The following is a 21,700-nucleotide window of genomic DNA, read 5'->3' on the forward strand; positions in this document are numbered from 1 at the left end:
TCCCTTTACCTTTGAGGTTTTGGGAGAATGGAATGTGATCTGTAGTCTGATAAATATTTAAAATAGAAATATTAAAAAAATTAACAGTTTATATAAGAATTTTACATTTTTATTTTTCATTAAGATGTATTTGTTATTAATTTATATATTAAATGTTATACATTTTAATTGAATAAATAAGATAAATATATATTTTTATCATTTAAATATATTAAATATCAATTTAAAATTTAAAAGATTAAGTATATTTAAAATCATCAAATTATTATTTAAATATATAAATATGAAATATAAATGTTAATTGTAATTGATTTTGTAAAATGAATATATTAATATGATTTACTGAAATTAAAACCATAAAAGTTTTCAACTAAATTAAATCAAAGTTAATGCAAACTATAAAAAAAATGACAAAATTACTAAAACCTTAACTAAAATGAAAATGTTAAATATAAAAATAAAAACTCAAAATACATCAGATTTAACATATTAATAATCTCACATATAAATAATATCTCAATATCTCAATGATACTACAATTGAGGGGGATTGTTAAAACATGGCACCCCCTCATGGTCCCTTTTTATTTTGAAAACCTGGCAACCCATTTTAGGTCACGCGATATTCGGCGAGACGTGAAAGTTCAGCCACTCCACGTGGGTGTATTCATGGTACAGGGGAAGTAAATAAGTGTTTTGCGGTGAAGATAGATCATACTGCTGTTAAAGATACTCACAAAATTAGTTTTCTATACTAATTTCACTTATTTGTAGGAAATGGCAGATAACGTAAAAGCAGTCGAGCTGGTTTTGTTCTAAAGACCCTGGTGAGATCCTCACTGAAGAGTGTGATGACATGCTGAGGTGCTGTCGGATCATTCATATTTTATCACGTCACACATTTATTCCTGCTCTCAAAAGCAAAGGTGAGTTCCTTAACAATGCGTTCTCCTGTAAAGTAACCGATGAACGATCATTTAATGTTCGACTGAAATGCTCCTCAGGGTGGCCAGATCCTATATTAAATCCCCGTGGATTTTGCATGTCCTGCAAGATGACTGAAGAGTCAACAGACGCTCAAATCAAAGCTCTGAAGAGACCAGCAGATGATACCCTCGTTGAGACCGAGCATGAAGACAAGAAGCTTAAAACAGACCAGGATGAGAGGAAATACCCCAAGAAAAAGGTGGCCCTGCTGATGGCATATTCAGGCAAAGGGTATTATGGGATGCAGGTGAGTTCTGATGATGCAGGATAGTGATTTATATGTTGCAGTGTAGTCCAAGCATTAATACTTGTCCTGTGCATTCAGAGAAATGCAAAGAACTCTCAGTTCAGAACCATTGAGGATGAACTGGTCACTGCTCTTGTGAGAGCAGGATGTATTCCAGAGGGCCATGGAGATGACATGAAGAAGATGTCTTTCCAGCGGTGTGCACGAACCGATAAGGTGAATAAATACTTCAACCTGATGCACAATTACTCACATGTTCTCCTATGAGAGATCAGAAACAAGCTGCCTTTTTTCTAGTGAGTGCTATTTATTATAGTTAACTAAAATTACAACTAAAACTATTTAAAAAAAAACTACTTGTAATTAAATGTTATTTGAAATAAAATAAGATATATGTAAAAACCATAAACTTATTTTATTTCTTTTTTATTCTTCCTGGTTAGAAAAAAAAGAAAACATTGCAAAAAAAAAAAAAAAAGATTTTAAGAAAATCAATAATTAAAGTAATAATAAAAAATTGACATTAAAATATATTATTATTGTTATTATTATTATTATTATTATTATTATTATTATTATTATTATTTAAGAAAAGAGTGTAATTGCTGATAACTTCTCATTGCATTACCAGGGTGTTTCTGCTGCGGGTCAAGTTGTGTCTCTGAAGGTGTGGATGATTGACAACATCCTGGACAAAATGAATGCACATCTGCCACCTCACATAAGAATTTTAGGTCTAACCTTAAGGTTTTTTATTTACAATTTTCCTGTTCAATTACAGTATTATCAATGTAATGAATCAAATATTAGTATTATTTATATACTGTTATTGTATTAATGAATATTTTTAAACCGCTTTTATTGTTATCTTTTAATTTTAGTTGTAGTCATTTTTATTGCTTTTGTCAATTTTTTTAAAATATTTCTATTTAGCTTTCACTCATTTTTATTTCAATTCTGGTTTTAGTCATTTTAATACGTAAGCTTAAACTTCTTTTATTTGAGTTAGTTGGCAATTTAGGTTTTTAAGTTTGAATTTTAATCTAAAATTTTTATCTTATTTCAGTTAACAAAATGATTTCATTTCAATTAACAAAAACAAGATTTTAATTGTGTAAGTTAATTATAACAAGATCTTTTAAATCTTTTCAAACTTGCAGGTTACAAAAGAGTCACAGGAGGCTTCAATTCCAAAAACAACTGCGACGCCAGAACGTATTCCTACATGCTTCCCACTGTGTCTTTCTCCCCAAAGGACTATAACCAGGAGGACACGTCATTCCGTCTGAGTTCAGACACCCTTCAGAAGGTCAACCAATTATTTGGCCTGTATAAAGGAACCCACAACTTCCACAACTTCACTTCACAAAAAGGTCCACGGGACCCCAGTGCCAAACGTTACATCACCCACATGTCCTGCGGAGAGCCGTTTGTGAGACAGGAAGCTGAGTTTGCCATCATCACAGTAAGAGGCCAGAGCTTCATGATGCACCAGATCCGGAAGATGATCGGTCTTGTGATAGCTGTGGTTAAAGGATATGTGGATGAAGGGGTGATCGAGAGGAGCTGGGGAGAGGACAAAGTTGACGTTCCCAAGGCCCCTGGGCTCGGGTTAGTGCTGGAGAGGGTGCACTTTGACCGCTACAACAAACGCTTTGGAGGAGATGGCATCCATGAGACTCTGGAATGGACTGAAGAAAAAGAAGCCATCACTGCTTTTAAGGACAAGCACATTTATCCCAGCATTGTAGAGGCTGAGCTCCATGAGAAGTCCATGGTGAACTGGATGGCTACACTGTATATCCATGATTTTGAAGCCACGGCCACAGGAAACCAAGAGTGCAAAGTGGGTAATGTTTGGCTGGGCTGTTTAAAGTAATGATACTAATATAATTAATTAATTATTTATATATATACACACTATATATATATATATATATATATATATATATATATATATATATATGTATATGTATATTTATATATATGTGTGTGTGTGTATATATGTATGTATATGTATATTTATATATATGTTTATGTATATGTGTGTATGTATGTGTGTGTGTGTGTGTATCTATGTATGGGTGGTGTAAATTAGAATTATATTTTCATGAAGAAAATGTTTTACATTTTTTATTCTGCCCTGTTGTGCATGGATTGAACATGAATTATAGACACTGTTTAATATTTATCCAAATGCCTTTTTTTCAGGATGATGATGAAGATGGAAATGTATCTGACTGATTCACTAAGAAGCAGACGTCTGTTTTGTTTAATCTTTTATTCTGGTATTTACTTGTGTGCTAACATTAATTTCCAACGATTCCACTATCGAATTCTGAAATAAAAAGGTGATTTTATTAAGGCTCGTTGCAGTTTTCCTTTAAACAGTTTCCTTTCTGTTAAACAGTGTTGATGTCTATATGCAAGAAAGTGTACTGTTTAGTTGTTAGACCATTTTTTCTAAGAGATTGTTACTGTTTTATAAATGAGTTATACTTTTCTGTATTATAAATATTTGGTGCATTAGAAAGTGGCTCAAAAAAGGTGCTTTTTGTCTCACTGGAGACATTAGAAAGTGTCATCTTTTAAATGTAATACATTAAAGAATTTGTCCTTACCTGAAATCACTCGGTAATCACAAACCGTTCTGATTGGTCCAGCTCGATGGGCGCAGTGAAATGTAACTCGTATCACGTGACGACTGTCTGACACACTGCTTGAATCAGCGCTCTTGACACCATAATAATGATATTGAAACGTTTAATTGGAAATGATTTTGAAGTTACAGAGTGAAAAGTCCTAATAGATGAACTGTTGTCTCAATGCGTCGTAACTGACACCGGCTTCATGCCGTTCTTGTTATTTATTTTCTGCGGTAAAACACCAGCTGGCCACTAGGGGCGACCTCATCCTATGACATGAACACAGCGACACGTTTTTAGTGAAACAATCATGGCGTCGTCCACGGACAGCAACGTGAAAGGAGAAAACAGTCAGGTTTCATATAAGAAATATATAAATACTAAGACAGATCGTGTACTTCAGAACAAGAAACATGCTAACGACATATTCGACGTTATTGAATATTTGCAGGTATGCGATTCTTGTTTCATAGTGAACTCTAATGAATTACACACCTGATGTTTTGGTCTATAAATGACTCCTGTTATAAAACATACACTTTTTTTTTCTTACCTACAGTCCGAAAAGGATAAAGAAGTCATTTTCGCCACCAATGCTTGCAGTAAGGTTTTCTGTCAGTTGTTCTACAGAGGAGATCTTTATGTTGGTGATCTGCCTGAAGAAGAAGACCTCGTGAATGGTAAATTACTGCATCTTAAGATCATTGGATAAACAAGGTTAATGATCCAATTTATCTGTATTTTACCAATTTTACATAGGGCACATTGCATATGTGGTTTTTACATATTGTGTATGAAAAACCAGCTATCAAGTTATGACCTTAAATGTACCGCATTTATTTATTATTTGTTTGTGTAATAATTAATTTTATATATATATATATATATATATATATATATATATATATATATATATATATATATATATATATATATATAAGAAGTACCGAATACCAATTAAACACAGTGAAAAAAACAATGAAAAAATTATGCTGAAATTAAATTTCCAGGTGACCGCAGTGCTGAAGAGAAGTACCGTATATTCATGAGACATCGGTACAGCAACTGTGTGGAACTTCTGCTGGAAAATATAGGCCATAAAGCTTTCCAAGTGAAGGTGAGTGAATTTTGTAGGTGATTAGTGTGTGTTAATTTATGTAACATGATGGTTTAGTTTTTATAAACGTGGTCTTTTATGTACTTTACATATACTGCAGATTGGAATATAAATAAATGTATAATACTACTATAAGAGTCATCAGATATTTAATAACCAACAGATCAATGTTGTTTTAATACTATTTATATACTAATAATATTTTTAACACCCATATTTTAATATTTTTTTATTTTTTATTTTAATTTAAGAGCTTATATGTATATATTTATATATATATATATATATATATAATATATATATATTTTTAAAGTGAAAGTGCTTTTGACAACATCCTGGATTAAGTGAAAAAATTAAGTGCTTTTATATCTTATATGTATATATTTATGCCAGTTGTAGTAATTTTATAAATTCAATCCATTTATATTAATTTAAATACTTTTATGCCAGTTGTAGTAATTTTAGTACTTCTATTTTTTGATTTTTTTTAGGAATTTTTTTTAGGAATTTTATATGCATTTTTATACATATTTATATACAGATTTACTTTTGTCTATTTTATTTTTATATTTTCTGTTTTTATTTTAATTTTAGTAAATGTTAATTTTATGTCAGTTTTAGTCATTTTAGTACATTAACTTTCAGTTGTTTATTTTAGTTTGATTTCGTAATTTTGTTATGTGTTTTTTTTAATCACACACACACACAATGCTACAGTAATATATATGTAATATATTTAATTAAATCAATCAAATCAAATCATATATATATAAATATATATAGTTTTAATTTTAGCATTTCAAGTTAAGCTTATTTATTTCAGTTGCCAAGATAACATGTCTAATTTTTTAGTTTTAAGTTTAAGGTTTTCATCTAATATTTACATTTTATTTTATTTCAGCTTCATTTCTATTACTGAAATAGGTTTACTTTTAGTTAACAATAGCAGCTCTGTAACAGACTTGGGACACTCCCATATCTGATAAACTTCAGTGTGTGATTTATGTCCATTATTTTCATATTTTCCAGGAGACGTCCCTATGTGCACTGATGAAGTTTGTTGCAGCAGAAGGCAAACACCCTCTCCAGAATCTGGATGAGCACTACAACTTTCCCAGGGAGCTCTTACAGGTAGGTTTTCTTTACAACTACAGATACTGACATGTGTCGCACACTGAAGTCATGTAGGAATAAAGCTTATCCCTCTCATGTGCACAGACCCTGGTGGAGCATCTTCTCTCAGAGAAAGAAGACATGTCACTGCTCATCTCCAGGTTTCAAGAGTTTTTGGAGATGGACGATGTGCGCTACTACGTCATGAGTTCAGTGCGAGACAACATTTACAGAGTCATGGGCCGAAACAAAAAGGTGAGTGTGGTTGTGTTTACATAGTCAGTTTTTCTGTACATTTATGCATATTCAGTTTTGCATATTTATTCTGTATCACCAGTTTTACAGACTTATTTTTGTAATCAAATCTGTTTCATAGGCTGTGATTCCTGTATATCAGAATAATGTTTTCACACTCCTCTCAACCATCAACGTACCCAGCGAAGCATCAAAAATGAAACATTTCCTTGTCAGACAAGATTGTAAGTTTGCTTAATTACCGCGGTATTGTCCCTATAAAACATTGTCCTTCATAAATACTATTTCTCTCTGCTTTACAGACAAACTTGAACAATGGAAAGTAGCAAAACTAAAGGTAAATTTCCAAAGTTCATTCTCACATTATAAATATAAAGGGAAGTCGTGGCCTAATGGTTAGAGAGTCGGACTCCCAATCGAAGGGTTGTGAGTTCGAGTCTCGGGCCGGCAGGAATTGTGGGTGGGGGGAGTGCATGTACAGTTCTCTCTCCACCTTCAATACCATGACTTAGGTGCCCTTGAGCAAGGCATCGAACCCCCAACTGCTCCCCGGGCGCCGCAGCATAAAAATGGCTGCCCACTGCTCCGGGTGTGTGCTCACAGTGTGTGTGTGTGTGCACTTCGGATGGGTTAAATGCAGAGCACGAATTCTGAGTATAAATCTTTCCATATAGGAGCATAAACGAGCTTTTGAGCAAATGTGGTTGAATTTTTTATTTTTTCCAAAGTTCATTCTCACATTATAAATATATCAATCTTTCCATATAGGAGCATAAACGAGCTTTTGAGCAAATGTGGTTGGTGTTTCTCAAGTTCAAGGTAAAACAACCCTCACTATAATGTCACAGTATATACTCCTTGTCTATATTGAGGTTCTTAACCGGTCTTTGGGTTGCCATAGTTACCTAGCAACATGTACAAGAAGATCCTGGTCATCCTTCATGAGTCCATAATGCCACAGATGAGTGATCCCACACTTTTGATTGACTTCCTGAGCGCTGCCTATGACATCGGTGAGTCCAGGGTGTGAATTATTATTCATGACATTATCTGTGTTATGTGTGTAATGCACTTTTCTGTCTGTGTTTTTCCCAGGTGGGGCGATCAGTTTATTATCTCTGAATGGCTTGTTCATCCTCATCCATAAACATAATTTGTAAGCATTAAACCATTTCAAAAGAACCGATTTAATATTTTAAGATTCTTTTAAAAAGCCTTCTCTGTCTTTGTTGTGTAGGGATTACCCAGATTTTTATAAGAAGCTTTACAGTCTGCTGGATCCCTCTATCTTCCATGTGAAGTACAGAGCACGTTTCTTCCACCTGGTGAACATCTTTCTATCTTCAACGTAGGTTTACTCTTTACACTTTTATTTTGGCCTAAAGATAAATGTGAGCATCAGAATATAAATGTTGTGTTTTGGTCTTAAAAACAGTAGAATAGTAACCCGTTTGCTCTGACAGACATCTGCCAGCCTACCTTGTGGCAGCGTTTGTGAAGCGTTTCGCTCGGCTGTCTCTCACAGCGCCACCTACATCTCTCCTCATACTTCTGCCATTCATCTGTAATCTCATCCGCCGGCACCCGTCATGTAGAGTCCTCATCCACAGGCCCAGCACTGCAGAAGGTACGTCACTGATAGAACGATCAAATTATTAATAATTTAAAGGTGCTGTATGTAGGATTGACACCGAGTGGTTGAACTAGGTATCGCAGTCCAAATTCAAAATATTGGAGAGGGTTTTTTTCACCCGGCCCCTCCTCCTCAGACTTGAGGCACATGCAGGTTGCCAGATTGATGATACAAACAGGAACGAGTGCACATGACGATGAATGAAATGAAATGCGCTGTATTTTCCGCCAACTGGCAACCTGGGGTACCGAAATACAATTGGTAAACTGGCAGTGGGCGGGTTTCACAAACCAAAACAAATACTGACATTCCGACCCGGAACACACATTTTCAAAGGAGAATAACTGACTGTAGCATTGTTTTTCAGATAAACAACTATGTTTACTAAGCATGTTCTTAAATATTTGCAAACATATTATGGTATTTTTATGCTTTAGTAAAGTCAAAAAATCACAAACATCACCTTAAAGATATATACACATTTATATATACATTTACAAATATGTATATTTACATATGTTATGTATTTATCGTGTATTAATTAGTATTTATTTATCATTTTTATTATTTATTTATGTACTTGTTTATTTATAAATATATAAATTTATTTATTTGGTATAAATTGTTTATTTAAAATATATATAAAAAATAAAATAAAATTTTATAATAATAATAACAAAAAATACCACAATTTACAAAAAAATATAAAAAATAAAAAAAAACTTGATTTTAACCAGAATTTATTAGGTGGAATACAGGAACACTTAATTATGAAAAATTGTTCTTGGTAATGTTTTTAATCAGAGCCTTGTGACGATCCGTATGTTATGGAAGAGGAAGATCCGGCTCAGTGTCATGCTCTGGAGAGCAGCCTATGGGAGATCAAGGTAAGACTCTTCATATTGTTCTTTATTTAGTACTGTCCTTTTCTGACATTTACATTCTGAATGACTCACCATTCACAAACTCAATAAAGAATTAACCTTTGACTATCTAAAAGGATGTCCATTAAAAAAGGCCAATCTTCTCTTAGACTTTGCAGAAGCATTACCATCCAGATGTGGCCAAGGCTGCTATGAAGATCAACGAGCCACTTACAGAACAAGAGGACGATATCAGTGAGCTGCTAGAGCTCTCTACATTTGAGGTAGTTAGCAAGATGTGGTATTTTGATTATATTTTCTAGTTATATTTGCCATGTGTTACAAGTATAAAATTGTTAACTAATCATTATCCCCTCCACATTTTGTATGGCAGCTAATGGAGCGAGAACTCAAAGCTGTAAGGAAGACGATACCGCTCGAGTTTGATACAGCCATAGAGCTCCTGAAGAGCTCTAGAGAGGTGCTCGGAGTGCACTTTTCTCTGGAGTAACCACTCTTATTTGCAAATATGATCTTTCCAAAAATGTATTCTTTGTATTAAAAAAGGTTGTGCATCAACTGTGACACTCCGTTCCCCAGTGTGACGAAATAAACATTTGCACAAAATGAGCATGTGCTGTGGCCTCTAGTGAATGCTGATCAGACTGTAAAACAGCAGTACAAAGATTTAATTTAAAGAACACCATGGTACAAATGTGTTTTAACACATTGATTGCTAATGTAATGGTACCACAGTTTTATTGTATGGACAGTAACTGTAGTTTATTCGCTGTAATCTCAGTACTATATACATTTTCCCTGTTCTTAAACCTCTTCAAATAACAATTAAATCTAAACAGCATACATTAAGTGACAAAGAAATGATATGTCTTTGTTTTGCATGAGCACACCATACTTAATGTGATATAAACACTCTGTGTGGTGATTCTGTTCATTGTTGTTGCCGCTGCGTGTCGTTCTGCTCCGCCCCAGTAGGTGTCGCTAATGTGAATACGTTCATTCCAGTACTTCAAAACACAACGATGTCAAATGAAGTGCTTCTGTGTTGTTGTACTGAACTTCGCTGTAGTCTTAGGATTTTTTGTAATTATGTCTGCCGAATGTCTCGCTAAAATCCCAGAGGTTGATTTAGATCCCAACGGCGTCTTCAAATACGTCCTCATACGGGTGCACAGCAAAAACGATGATTCACATGTTGATATTGTGAGAGGATACGCATGGGCCGAGTATCATGGTAGGGACTTGTTTGAATGAATGACAGATGTGAGGAAAGTGCAAATTTATTGAGTGCGATAGGCTGTGAATGTCAGAAAATACAAGTTTTAAAACTACTTCAGCGGCAGTTGCCAAATGTTGGTTTTGGCTTGTAGTCTTTCAAGGCGAACTTTGTTGATTTCCTAAAATATTGTATTTAGTGGGAATATTGAAGCAATGGCGAATCGTGTGTGTGTGTGTGTGTATATATATATATATATATATATATATAAGGTGAAATGTTGAGATCTATTGACTTACATTGCTAATATAATTGAATGATGTTGTTTCTTTAAATAATCTGTGATTTTTACTTTTTTTTTTTTAAGCGAACGGATCGTTTTTGTTCACTTATAAGCGTTGACTCGTATTTTTCTTTCACTGAAGTGACTTACTCAAAACACAAGACTTTTGCAGGAACAGCCAATGAATGAATCTTTTTAAATGAACTGATTCAAAAGATTCGCGTCACCGGGAGAAATAGAATTTGTAGCGTATTGAACTGTGATTAGTCTCCTTTTTTCATAATGCTTTGTGATTGGTCTTTTATTTATTACAACAAATAATCATCTAGTTTGCATTTCATGCATTGCTATTCATTTCTCTTTCTTTCTTTCTTTCTTTTTTCTTTGTATTAGTGTTTCAGCTTTTCTAGCTTTCATTTTACTAAAGTTTATTACTGCAGAAAAGCACTTGAGTTTGTTTAAATACAAAAGTGTTTATTTTTCATATATTTCGAGATATGTATTACAGATTTTTTGGAACTTTCTCCACACATTTGATACAAGAACAAATGTTTATTTGTGTCTACCTACAATTCCTTCGTAACATTGTATCTCCTCAGCTGATATCTATGACCGTGTGGCTGGAGAACTGGAGAGAGGTGGAGGACTGGATTGTGAATGTCTCGGAGGTGGAAGAATCAAACATGACAGTGCTGCAAAAAAGATCCACGTCTACGGTTATTCCATGGTACACATGACGTTCCAAAATATAAAACGATATATACACACCTTGAATTAGTTCCATTTGTTGAACCAGTTCCTCTTTTTTTCAGGGATTTGGGAAAGCAAAGCATTCAGTTTCCACAGAGAAGATAAAAACCCATTACCAAGACTATGAGGTGACCTGGGCGGATGAAGGGTATTGAATGGGTTACATGGGACAAATTACAGCTGCGAACAAGGACACTATTTCAAACCTAACTGTCTTAACATAGCTTTCAAGTCTTGATGTGCCAAGGCTGAGAAAGTACAGAACTTAGATGGGTGGATGGGACATTTACTCCAAAACTAGACAGGTCATCCTCATGTTTGATTGGTTTTTAACTTAATGTGTAGATTAACACATGGCAACAAAGAGAAAGGAATTCAATTACCTTTATTTCCATTGGTCTTTAAATATGATGAAATAAAACAGGTAAAAGGGATACTCCACCCCAACATGAACATTTTTGTCATTAATCACTTACCCCCATGTCATTCCAAACCCGTAAAAACTCTGTTCGTCTGCGGAACGAAGATATTTTGGATAAAAACCAGGAGGCCTGTGACTATCCCATAGACTGCCAAATAAATAACAGTGTCAAAGTCCATAAAAGGTATGAAAGTGGTCATCAGAATACTCCATGCAATCTGGGTTATATGAAGTGACGGGAACACTTTTTGTTAGCGAATAAAACAAAAATAAGGACTTTATTCAATAATTCCTTTGTCAACAGTCTCCTCGGTGTCTCTGCATATTGACGACTTTCATACCTTTTCATCTGCGCTGTAAGGATGTGCTGTTTTTTTTTTTCAGATCAAAGCTAAATACATGTGGAAACAGCGCATCCTTGTGGCGCGGATGATACAGAAGAGTGTACGCAGCATACAGTGATATGGAGAGAGACGTTATTTTTGTTTTCTTTGCTTTACAAAAAGTGTTCCTGTCACGCTTCATACAACTCAGATTGCACATCTTATGGCAGATGTAGTATTCTGACGATGACTTTCATAGCTTTTATGGACCTTGACAGTGTAACTTACTATGGGACAGTCACAGGCCTCCCGGTTTTCATCCAAAATATCTTAAATTGTGTTTCGAAGACGAACTGAGCTTTTACAGGTGTGGAACGACATGGGGGTTACAAAATGAGGTGTGGATTTCTCATCCACAAGGATGCTGTTGCAACTGTACTTTGTCCAAAAACCATAAAAAGTTATATAGTGCAACATCCTGAAATAATAATAAAGTCAAGAGAAGTGTTCTTTGAAATTCCCAGAACATGCTTATTTGTTATTTATTTAAGTTTGAAGAAATGTTTGGATGCACTGTTATATCACAAAATGGGAAATATCTTGGTAAGGTAGATTACTCTGCTTAACTACAAAATATTAAAATATAAATTGTGATTTAATGATTTTTAAAGCACCATACAATAAATCTGGACCCACCGACCTGATCTAGAGGTTGTAAACCTTGCCTGATAAACTTGAACATCCACCTCACATCCATTTGTCAGCATTTTTAATAGAACATGACAATAATATACACAGACACTCTTCTCTCCTAATAATACTACCAAACAACAACATCCGAATAATATTAACAACATTAATAAACAACAGCATTTAAAACAACTGTATTTTTTGTCATTTCAAGCCTGACGATTAAAATCGAGATCATCTTGTATTAGTTGCATTTAAATCATTTAGTGCAAACAAACAGAAATGGATTGCAAAACAACATATTTAATAAATGAGTCTATCTTTGTGTAATTGCCTTTATTTCTTATTTCTTTGCTTGTCTGTCGAGCTTTACTGGCAAGCCGAACCTTAGAAATGGTTTACAGTTTGCTACTATTAGTAAGAGCAGAATGTGCCATTCGTTTTAGCTAAATGGTAGCATTGTCAAGTGAAGTATCTAGTGTTGAGGCCAAAATAAACTGAACTGTCTGTGCTGCATATTTTTTAAAAGGGCTGAGCAGCTTTAAAGGAAGGATCTGGCATGCGTCTGGGGGTTAAAATGTAAAGTCCAGGTATTATCTCTGTGGAATCCGAAGGAGGGGCACAGGTGAAGTTAAAAACTTTGTATGTGGCAGGATGGTGCTTTTGCTCACTGTACGCTGAAGAAGAGATCTTGTTCTGTCTTCAGGTGGCAAAAATAAAGATTGGATTCTCCTTGTGTGTCTCATGCTGAATGTCTGTCAGAGGGGGTGAGAGCTGGTGTTTTTTGTTCTTTTATTTGTCATTAACGTTTTCAGGTCAATTGCTTTAAAGTATTGAATGCCACTTTGGGACATATGTGTACTATCGAACATTAGTCATATTTTTCTTATTTTGTTTTTGTTTTTAGTGCTTTCAGTTGTACATTTAATGATATTTCTAATGATAGTATTAATATTTTTATGAATAAGCTCCATTAAGTTATATCTGCTAAACCGGTATTACTGTAAATGCAATCTGTTTTCTGCTAAACCCATCATAACTGCAGAACCATCTACACTATATCATATGTTTATACAATCTCTGGCATTTTACCTGATTTTCTGCATTGTTTAAGAATTATCATCCTTGTATTTGGGAATGCAGCCTCATATCTGACATTTGTGTAACAGAGACCTTTGACTGTTTGCTGCGTGTGCGAGCAGCAAATCAGCATTAGAATGATTTCTGAAGGCTTATGTGACACTGAAGACTGATGTAATGATGCTGAAAATTCACCTTCGCCATCACTGGAATAAATTACATTTCAAAATATATTAAAATAGAAATGTTATTTTGAATGTTTATGTTTTAAATGTTCATATTACAGTTTTTACAGTATTTTTGATCAAATAAATGCAGCCAAGAGACTTCTTTTCAAACATTTTAAGAACTCGAACCACCCCCTACACATTTGAAGGGTATGATGTCTAAAAAAAAGTAGCTTCTTTATTATTAGTGCAGTAGTAAGCTCCCAGCAAAAAAAAAAAACTGAAGTGATTTTAGGTTTCTCTTCCTGTAATGCTTCTGTGTTCTTCAGGCTGGTTCATGGAAGTGACAGCTGTGACTTCTTATACTCCCAGAACCACTGTGCTTGTGTCCCCTACAAAAAAACACCCCTCCCACACCTCTCCCCCTCCTCACATACTCCACATCTGAAACAAAATCACACACATACTAACATGTTCAAAAAAAAATCAAAAAAAAATTGATCAGTTAACCTGAAGACCAGACAAAGCTCCAGCGTCCGTGGCTGGAGGGAGGCCACTATCTACCTGGGCTGTATCTTAGGCCCTTTCATTATCCAGCCCCATCCGAGAAAAAAAAAATAGAAAAAAGCATCATTCAACTATTTCCAGATGGAATTCCTAGATTGTACCCTGCCGGGTAAAGAAAACTGGAAAAAAGCATCATTCAACTATTTCTTTTTATTTTTCATTAGGGGACACCAATCCTTGCTCCCTTCTCATTTGTTTCTTTTTTTACATGGATATGTGCAACTTAATTATCAAAGGTACAAATTCACTTTTTGGGGGGTGGCATTTCAAATCCACTTGCCTCATTTTGAATGTGCATGGTGCTTCAGGGATCAATGGGTTATATGGATCACAGTTTTAATGATAATAAGTATGTTTGGATTCTCTCTTTGTTTTAGTTCCACCTGAAAGTGGAACATGCGGTCCTGGTTTTGTGACATGTAAGCGGGAGGGATGTGTGGAGGATATTAAAGTGTGTGACGGCACTGTGGTGAGAGACTAGCAAGAGAAATCAGTGAAGTGTTAATGATGAGACGTTTCATTCATTTAATCTTCAGTGAATTGATTCCTGTGTTGCATCACTGGTCTGGAGTCATAATCACTGATGTTTTGTTCTGTTGGTGTGTCTTTACTGTATACAGAGCAGAACATGAGCTGTGACTTTGAAAATGGCCTTTGTGGATGGGACCTAAGAACATTATCATCCTTGAAAAGGACAAGGACCAGTCAGATGAATATATCACTTTCTGAGCCTCTAAAATGACCTGGTAGAGAACACACAACTAATACTGTGGCAGGTATGTGCGGGCCAGTCTGAGCAAATAATTTATTTATTATTTTTTTTTTTTCTAAATAATTAAATTTAAATTAAATTTATGCATTCAGCAGACACTTTTATCCAAAGCGACTTATAGTGCATTCAGGCTATTAATTTTTACCTATCATGTGTTCCCGGGAATTGAACCCCCAACCTTGCGCTTGTTAATTCAATGCTCTACCACTTGAGCTACAGGAGCACAATATAAATAATTTTGTTTATTATTATTTATTTCATTTATTCAGTTCATAAAAAAGAGAAAGTGAGAGCGAGAAAATTATCAGTTTTATTTAGCAAGGATGCATTAAATAGATTGCAAAGAAATTGTATTGCGCTGTTTCTACGTGTATTTAGCTTTGATCCAAAATATCTTAAATTGTGTTCCGAAGATGAACAAAGCTAACACTAATTTGAAAGAAAACAGCACACCCTTGTGGCGCGGCTGATACAGAAGAGCAGACGCAGCATACAGTGATATGAAGAGACACAGAGGAGACTGTTAATAAAGTTGTTATTTTTGTTTTCTTTGCTTACAAAAAGTATTCTCATCGCTTCATAATGTTACGGTTGAACCACTGATGGCAGATGGACTATTCTGACAATGTCTTTCATACTTTTCTGGACCTTGACATTGTAACTTACTTGGCAGTCTATGGGACAGTCACATACCTCCGGGTTTTCATCCAAAATATCTTAAATTGTGTTCCGAAGACGAACAAAGCTTTTACGAGTTTGGAACAACATGGGGGTAAGTGATTAATGCCAAAATTTTCATTTTGGGGTGAAGTATCCCTTTAAGAAGTCATATAGCATCATTTCTGAAGTTTGAAAGCTCTAGTCACCAATTATTGCAATTGAATGGAAAAGAACAGCCAGTATAGTCTTCAAAATTTCACAATTTGTGTTCCACAGATGAAAGAAAGTCATAAGGGTTTACTGTAATCTCTAGTAATCTAAACTACTCCATAATATTTAAATATCCTTTTGTGTGTTAAAAAATTCACAAAAACCAAATTACAGGGCCGGCCCATGCTCTGTTGTTGCCCTAGGCGAGATTTTAGATTTCCGCCTCTCCACTAAAAAAAATTCTGAAAATTCAGATTTTTCAAAACTTTACTATAATGTAACATAACATAAATACTGATAAGTAACTACATAAATAAGTAGTAAATAAATTGTGATAATAAATAAATGGAGATGTTGAAGCGCCTTGTAGGTATTTTAGTAATAATCTAAAAAAACATACTAAAGAAATGACCAGACATGAGCTACTCCCACATCTAGGCTATTCCTACAGTACAATATGAAATGCCTAAAGTAGTCTAACAGACAACAAAGGCAACAAAATAAAGACTAAATTTTGTAATTCATTTGTACATGTTTGCCAGCTAGCTAGTTAGTCTAATTAGCATTCCCATACCTTTCATTTCAATTTTGTGCATTCATTACAGTGGAAAATGGCATACTTAAACTTAATTATTTAATTTTATGAATGCTAAATTATAGTCCTAGTCATGGTCTTTAAAGCAAATATCATTTAGACACTTTTTGGTGAATTAAAAGCAAGCAGTAATGTAACTGATCTTAAAAACAACATTACAGAAGCTTATATTTATTTTAAAGAAAATAAAGTAAAATTAAAATAAGCAGTTAACTCAAGCAAAAACGTCCCACAGTGTTAGTGTTTCCAGCTAAGATATTCTAAAAAGGCTATTTCAAAATACTACATAAACATCACTTGCTAATACACAGTCCTTCCTTAACCAGTGATTTCTATCTCTATATTGATATTTATCTCTATATTCTTTGCTCGCTTCCTGCCTTGTGCCCCTGATAATTTTCTTTTTCCACTCATTTTTAGAAATGATACTTTAAGAGCACATAAATGGCAAAACTGGGTGCGCCATGCGTATTATAAATGCGTTATGATGATGTATTATAATTAGGCTGCGTCATGACGCAGAAAGTGTTTAAATGAGTCCAACATGACATGTTGTCAGATCTTATGATTTTTCGTTGATGTCAATTTTATTTTATTCTAACATTATTTTAATCAGTTTGATGATCGATCGAATTATGTTAACTGTCAAAAATCATAAATCATAATACATAATAAAATATTATATGGGTTTTTGAACCGCACGATGCACAAAAGAAAAAAAAAAAACAAAAAAAAAAAAAAAAAAACAAACATGTTGACCCCCCTGTTACTCACCACTTATTTTGCGCCACAGGCAACTGCATATTTGTGACTGCGCCACCAACCAGGGGCGCCCCCAAGGGGTGGCCACCCCTAGGATGATTTGCAGTGGCTACTATTAATTGGCAGCCTTTCAGCAAAACAGTCGACATCACAGCAGAGAAACTGCTTTGGGTTCTCCACATGAGAAAGATCTAGTGGATGGTCCCCAATTTAACGGATTCTCTCTATTAGAGAATAAGTCAGAGGTTATCAGGTCCTAAGTGCCACAAATTTCTTTTTTTATTTTTTTTTTTTTTTTTTTGTGGAGGTCCTAAGTGTCATTAAGTGCTGTGTAAATTAAATTAATATTGTATTCCCATTCTGCATACGAAAATGTCACATTAAATTGAGAATTCTTTAAAAAGTGTCTCATGTGCGATTAATAGGAATATTATGCAACTTAAACGTTCTGTCAAATAATATCTTAAAGTGTAAATAAACTAATTGTACAAGATAGATAGATAGATAGATAGAAAAAAAAACACATAAATAATCCCATAAAACATAATGAATTTAACAAAACATTCTTTTCATATACAATTAAAAAAAATTTTCATATACGATGATGAAAAATACATACAAAACTGGACACTACAGACAGACGCTAAACCGAAACCGAATCACGGCGTCTCTTAGCAACGGCGTCTCCACGGCAACATCCTCCCAGTCCGTCTGTCGAAAAGCTTCAGTAGGATAATTAAAGCAACAAAATCCTCACGCTACGTCACCAGTAAAAGATATAAAGCTTTGCTGTGTACAGAATTAAAGGATAATAAAAACCAATGGAGAGGAGCAAAATATCGCGAATTGTTTATGAGGCGCGTGACAGAGCTGCAGTGACAGTAATGCTGTGATTAATTCACGATTATCTATCCGTGCAGCCTGCATTGCTGTGCAAAGAAACCCCTACAAATAGCGAACACTTTCACTTACCGGCAGGATGGACCCTGGTGTGCTCATATTCTTACTTTACGTCATGATAGCTCACGAGCTTGTGTGTGGATTGATGCAGTACAGGAGACAAGCAGCCAAACCTAACAAACGCCTGATGTGGTGCTCCAGGTAAGATGTACCTCGCTAAAAATATTAACTATTTTTCTGACCAACCTCATTCTTGGGACACTCACAAACGTACAGAGTTATTCTGTAACGTTATGCCTGAAGATGTTCTGTAATGTAATCTAAATATTCTTCTGCTAACATGTAAAGTAATTATATTTAATATGACTGAAGCAACTTTAATTATTCCTTAATAGTATTTAAAGGGTTCACTTTTCTGGGAAATCCATCTCTTATTTTTCAGTACAACGCTCTACAAAAATTATTATTTTGCATGTGTCTGTGCAATGATAACTGTACCATCTTCATCTTTATTTTTACCCACAGTTCCCGTGTCTGTCATGGAACATGGAGAGTCAGTAGCCAGCCGGTGCGGACAGGGAGACGAGACTTGAAGAAAACTGGACGTATTGTCAGGAAAGCGTGACACGAGGGCAGCTGTTGACTTACGATCCATAAATGTGGTTCTTAATCATCCTTCCTGCACTGTGATCAATCACTGAAGCTATGCTGACCGCTCACTGCCAGTTCATGATAATATCATTTCAACTTTGATGCTCAAAGTTTACAGTTTTCCTATTCACTGTAATTGTGGATATCTTTAGAGGTTCATTTTTAGCTATAGTTCACCTAGAAATTGAAATTCTGCCATTATTTACTCACCCTCATTGTCGTTGCAAACTTAAGAAAAAATTTAAAAACTATACTTCCTGTGATTTTTTTTTCCGCTGCAGTTACAATGCTTCAGAATGGACACAAACAGCACCATAAAAGTGATCCAAGTCTTCTGAAGTCATGTGATAGCTTTGAGAAAAAAGTCACAGGTTTGGAATGGCAGAAAATAATGGCAGAATTTTAATTCATGAGTGATCTAATTCTTGAAGTATGTTTGTAGAACTACGTTTTTTCTTAGTGATTTGAAAGCTGCTGTTTTTACCTAAACTGAATATATTGTGTGTGGTTAATATGAGTTGTTTTTGCCAAACGTATAGTCCAGTCCCATGCAAGCAGAGGTGATTTGAGATCTCTGATCACATTTACAATGTAATGACACTGTGCACTTGAGTATGGAAATTAATCCCAGATTGCAGCAATTAATCTACATTATATCACTTTTGATAAAAATCATCTGCTAAATGGGTTTCCGAAACACAATTTGTATATTTCTTGTTCAGTTTGCTGTTTCTGCCCTTATTACATTTTGTAAATTAATTGCAAATTCTTGTTTTGGATGTGATAAGTCTAGTGTACATGGAAGTTCACGCTAAACCTTTGTACCCGACTGTGTATTGAGATTCATTAAATATGCATTTCAGCATCAACTATAATGTAGTGATATTTTTTTCGAGTTGAGGTGTCAGTATCAGTAGGTTTGGGAATTATAGTGCTTAGCAAGCACTTTCATGTTTCAATGTCGAACCACTTAACATTTTCAAATATTGATTTTTGATCTGTCTCATCAATGAGGTTTGAGGAATACTTCATGCAAAAAGGAAAATTTACAAATTAAGTTTGTTACTTCATCGGACAGATTTGGATATATTTAGCATAACATCACTTGCTCACCGATGGATCCTCTGCAGTGAATGGGTGCCGTCAGAGTTCAAACAGCTGAAACATCACAATAATCCACATGACTCCATCAATTAAGGTTTTTTTTTTTTTTTTTTTTAAGTGAAAAGCTGCATATTTGTAAAAAATAAATCCTCCATTAAGACCTTTTTAACTTAAAACCATAGCTTCTGCTTTTGGATACAAGTTTGGATACGGTGGTTTTCCACTGAATGTTGGAACATGGCAAGGGAGATTTGCTTCTACTCAAACACAAGTTGGGTGTTGGCTTGCAATTGCTGCTCCAATTAATCCCAAAAGTGTTACGTTTTTTGTCTTGTTTTCCAGTACAGATAACACTCTTAAATTAAGATACATTTTCTTAAGAGGCAAAATAACAAGATATTTTTTGTAGTCTTATTTTCTGAAACATGTATCAAAATGAAGTGAATTTCGCAAGAAAAAATATCCATCAGTGGGGTTAGAAAAAATAATTCTGTTTTCCCTTTGAATTCATTTTCTTTAACCACTTACATTTATCTTTATTATTTGAAGTAAATGTGTCTTGGTTTAATTTTTTAATTTATTTATTTTTGATATTTCTGTTTCTAAATGTGTCTAATTTTTTAATTTTTTTTTATTTTTTTTTATTTTTCCACTGGAAAACATGACAAAAATACTGAGTAAAAAACAAACAAACAAACAAACAAACAAACAAAAAACATTTTTGAAGTGCAGAATTATTTATATCTTATTCTTATATCTAAAACTAAGGTCTGTGTGAAAAGGCTCGAACCATTGATCCTGAGACAAAGATTGTAGCTGATACTAGACTTTCTATTTAGTTTGACTTGTTTTGGTTTGTTTATTTTTATCTGCAAATATCTTCAACATGTTGCTTATGCCAGTTTTGCTTGTTTGTAGGATGTTTACCCTACAGCATTTTAGTGGCCTATAAAAATTAGTGCTTCTATGTACTAAGATGCAAACGAGCAGTTTCCTTTTAAATAATAGAGGCTGTTTTTGCTTCATCTACATTTTTGCAAAAGACTGTATGTGTTTATTTAATCAGCTTTAATAATCAGGTTATTTACAGCAATGACCATTTCAGCAGGTTTGTATATTGGCACATCAGAGGCTAATTGGCTGTAAAAACCTCTGGTCCTCAGTGCTTTATTTGTGCTGATGTCTCTTTGCAGTGGAAAAAAAAAAACTCTCAATAAGCCTAGTGTGTAATTGTGTGTTCAGGGGAGCTGAGGTGAGAGAAAACTGTTGAGCTGGTTTATTTGTCAGTGAACGCACTGGTCATCCTCAAGTCTCTAATATTGTATGAAGAGACATTAGACTATAACAAAGTGTGCTTCAGTCTTCATATGAAGTGGAGTAAGGGGGGTGGTGTCATCCATATTATCTACGTCACACCTCTATACAACATAACCTCAATGACAGGCTGCCTTAAATCTGCCTGTTTCAGTGTACAGGGTTTCAGTCTTCATATGAAGTGGAGTAAAATATACATCTCTGAGTAAGTCATCTTTGATTTGTACGATTAATATGGTACATTAATGAGCATTGACATTTAGTTTGTTGCTTGCTATCTATTGCAATCAATGAAAATGTAACAATTATTTAAAATATTTTAATAATAATAATAATAAATTATCTAATGATATCA

General features: G+C 34.4%; 3 protein-coding genes across 4 annotated transcripts; all 3 read left to right on the plus strand.

The window, feature by feature from the left end:
• Nucleotides 1-638: 638 nt before the first annotated feature.
• On the plus strand, nucleotides 639-3,593 carry LOC109046031 (tRNA pseudouridine synthase A-like). Of its 2 annotated transcripts, XM_042755976.1 has the most exons (7): nucleotides 639-671; nucleotides 774-925; nucleotides 1,004-1,233; nucleotides 1,312-1,449; nucleotides 1,865-1,967; nucleotides 2,394-3,079; nucleotides 3,445-3,593. In XM_042755976.1, exons 2-7 carry the CDS (start codon nucleotides 856-858, stop codon nucleotides 3,475-3,477), a joined length of 1,260 nt encoding a protein of 419 aa, XP_042611910.1. In that variant the 5' UTR covers nucleotides 639-671; nucleotides 774-855; the 3' UTR covers nucleotides 3,478-3,593. The 2 variants fall into 2 exon arrangements, with proteins under 2 accessions (XP_042611910.1, XP_042611909.1); XM_042755975.1 differs by having other exon boundaries at nucleotides 663-925.
• A 528-nt stretch (nucleotides 3,594-4,121) lies between these two features.
• On the plus strand, nucleotides 4,122-9,489 carry LOC109046282 (nucleolar complex protein 4 homolog). Its single transcript, XM_042755974.1, has 15 exons — nucleotides 4,122-4,329; nucleotides 4,438-4,558; nucleotides 4,889-4,995; nucleotides 6,025-6,126; nucleotides 6,214-6,363; nucleotides 6,485-6,587; nucleotides 6,666-6,700; nucleotides 7,132-7,182; nucleotides 7,265-7,376; nucleotides 7,459-7,519; nucleotides 7,601-7,711; nucleotides 7,827-7,990; nucleotides 8,801-8,883; nucleotides 9,030-9,143; nucleotides 9,254-9,489. Exons 1-15 carry the CDS (start codon nucleotides 4,189-4,191, stop codon nucleotides 9,368-9,370), a joined length of 1,572 nt encoding a protein of 523 aa, XP_042611908.1. The 5' UTR covers nucleotides 4,122-4,188; the 3' UTR covers nucleotides 9,371-9,489.
• A 456-nt stretch (nucleotides 9,490-9,945) lies between these two features.
• LOC109046032 (14 kDa phosphohistidine phosphatase-like) lies at nucleotides 9,946-11,308 on the plus strand. Its single transcript, XM_019063829.2, has 3 exons — nucleotides 9,946-10,114; nucleotides 10,979-11,106; nucleotides 11,192-11,308. The coding sequence occupies exons 1-3, from the start codon at nucleotides 9,970-9,972 to the stop codon at nucleotides 11,282-11,284; spliced, it is 366 nt and encodes a 121-aa protein (XP_018919374.1). The 5' UTR covers nucleotides 9,946-9,969; the 3' UTR covers nucleotides 11,285-11,308.
• The last annotated feature ends 10,392 nt before the right edge of the window (nucleotides 11,309-21,700 follow it).

This window comes from Cyprinus carpio, unplaced genomic scaffold, assembly GCF_018340385.1.
Source record: "Cyprinus carpio isolate SPL01 unplaced genomic scaffold, ASM1834038v1 S000006762, whole genome shotgun sequence".
NCBI classification, from domain to species: domain Eukaryota; kingdom Metazoa; phylum Chordata; class Actinopteri; order Cypriniformes; family Cyprinidae; genus Cyprinus; species Cyprinus carpio.

Excerpts from the sequence above, each read along its gene's own strand:
- LOC109046032 (XM_019063829.2), top strand. The coding sequence starts at position 9,970 with ATGTCTGCCGAATGTCTCGCTAAAATCCCAGAGGTTGATTTAGATCCC. Across the intron at positions 10,115-10,978 it reads CGCATGGGCCGAGTATCATG|CTGATATCTATGACCGTGTG; the intron begins GTAGGGACTTGT and ends GTATCTCCTCAG. Across the intron at positions 11,107-11,191 it reads ACGTCTACGGTTATTCCATG|GGATTTGGGAAAGCAAAGCA; the intron begins GTACACATGACG and ends TCTTTTTTTCAG.
- LOC109046282 (XM_042755974.1), top strand. The coding sequence starts at position 4,189 with ATGGCGTCGTCCACGGACAGCAACGTGAAAGGAGAAAACAGTCAGGTT. Across the intron at positions 6,364-6,484 it reads TCATGGGCCGAAACAAAAAG|GCTGTGATTCCTGTATATCA; the intron begins GTGAGTGTGGTT and ends TCTGTTTCATAG. Across the intron at positions 7,991-8,800 it reads CAGGCCCAGCACTGCAGAAG|AGCCTTGTGACGATCCGTAT; the intron begins GTACGTCACTGA and ends GTTTTTAATCAG.
- LOC109046031 (XM_042755976.1), top strand. The coding sequence starts at position 856 with ATGCTGAGGTGCTGTCGGATCATTCATATTTTATCACGTCACACATTT. Across the intron at positions 1,968-2,393 it reads ACCTCACATAAGAATTTTAG|GTTACAAAAGAGTCACAGGA; the intron begins GTCTAACCTTAA and ends TCAAACTTGCAG. Across the intron at positions 3,080-3,444 it reads CAGGAAACCAAGAGTGCAAA|GATGATGATGAAGATGGAAA; the intron begins GTGGGTAATGTT and ends CCTTTTTTTCAG.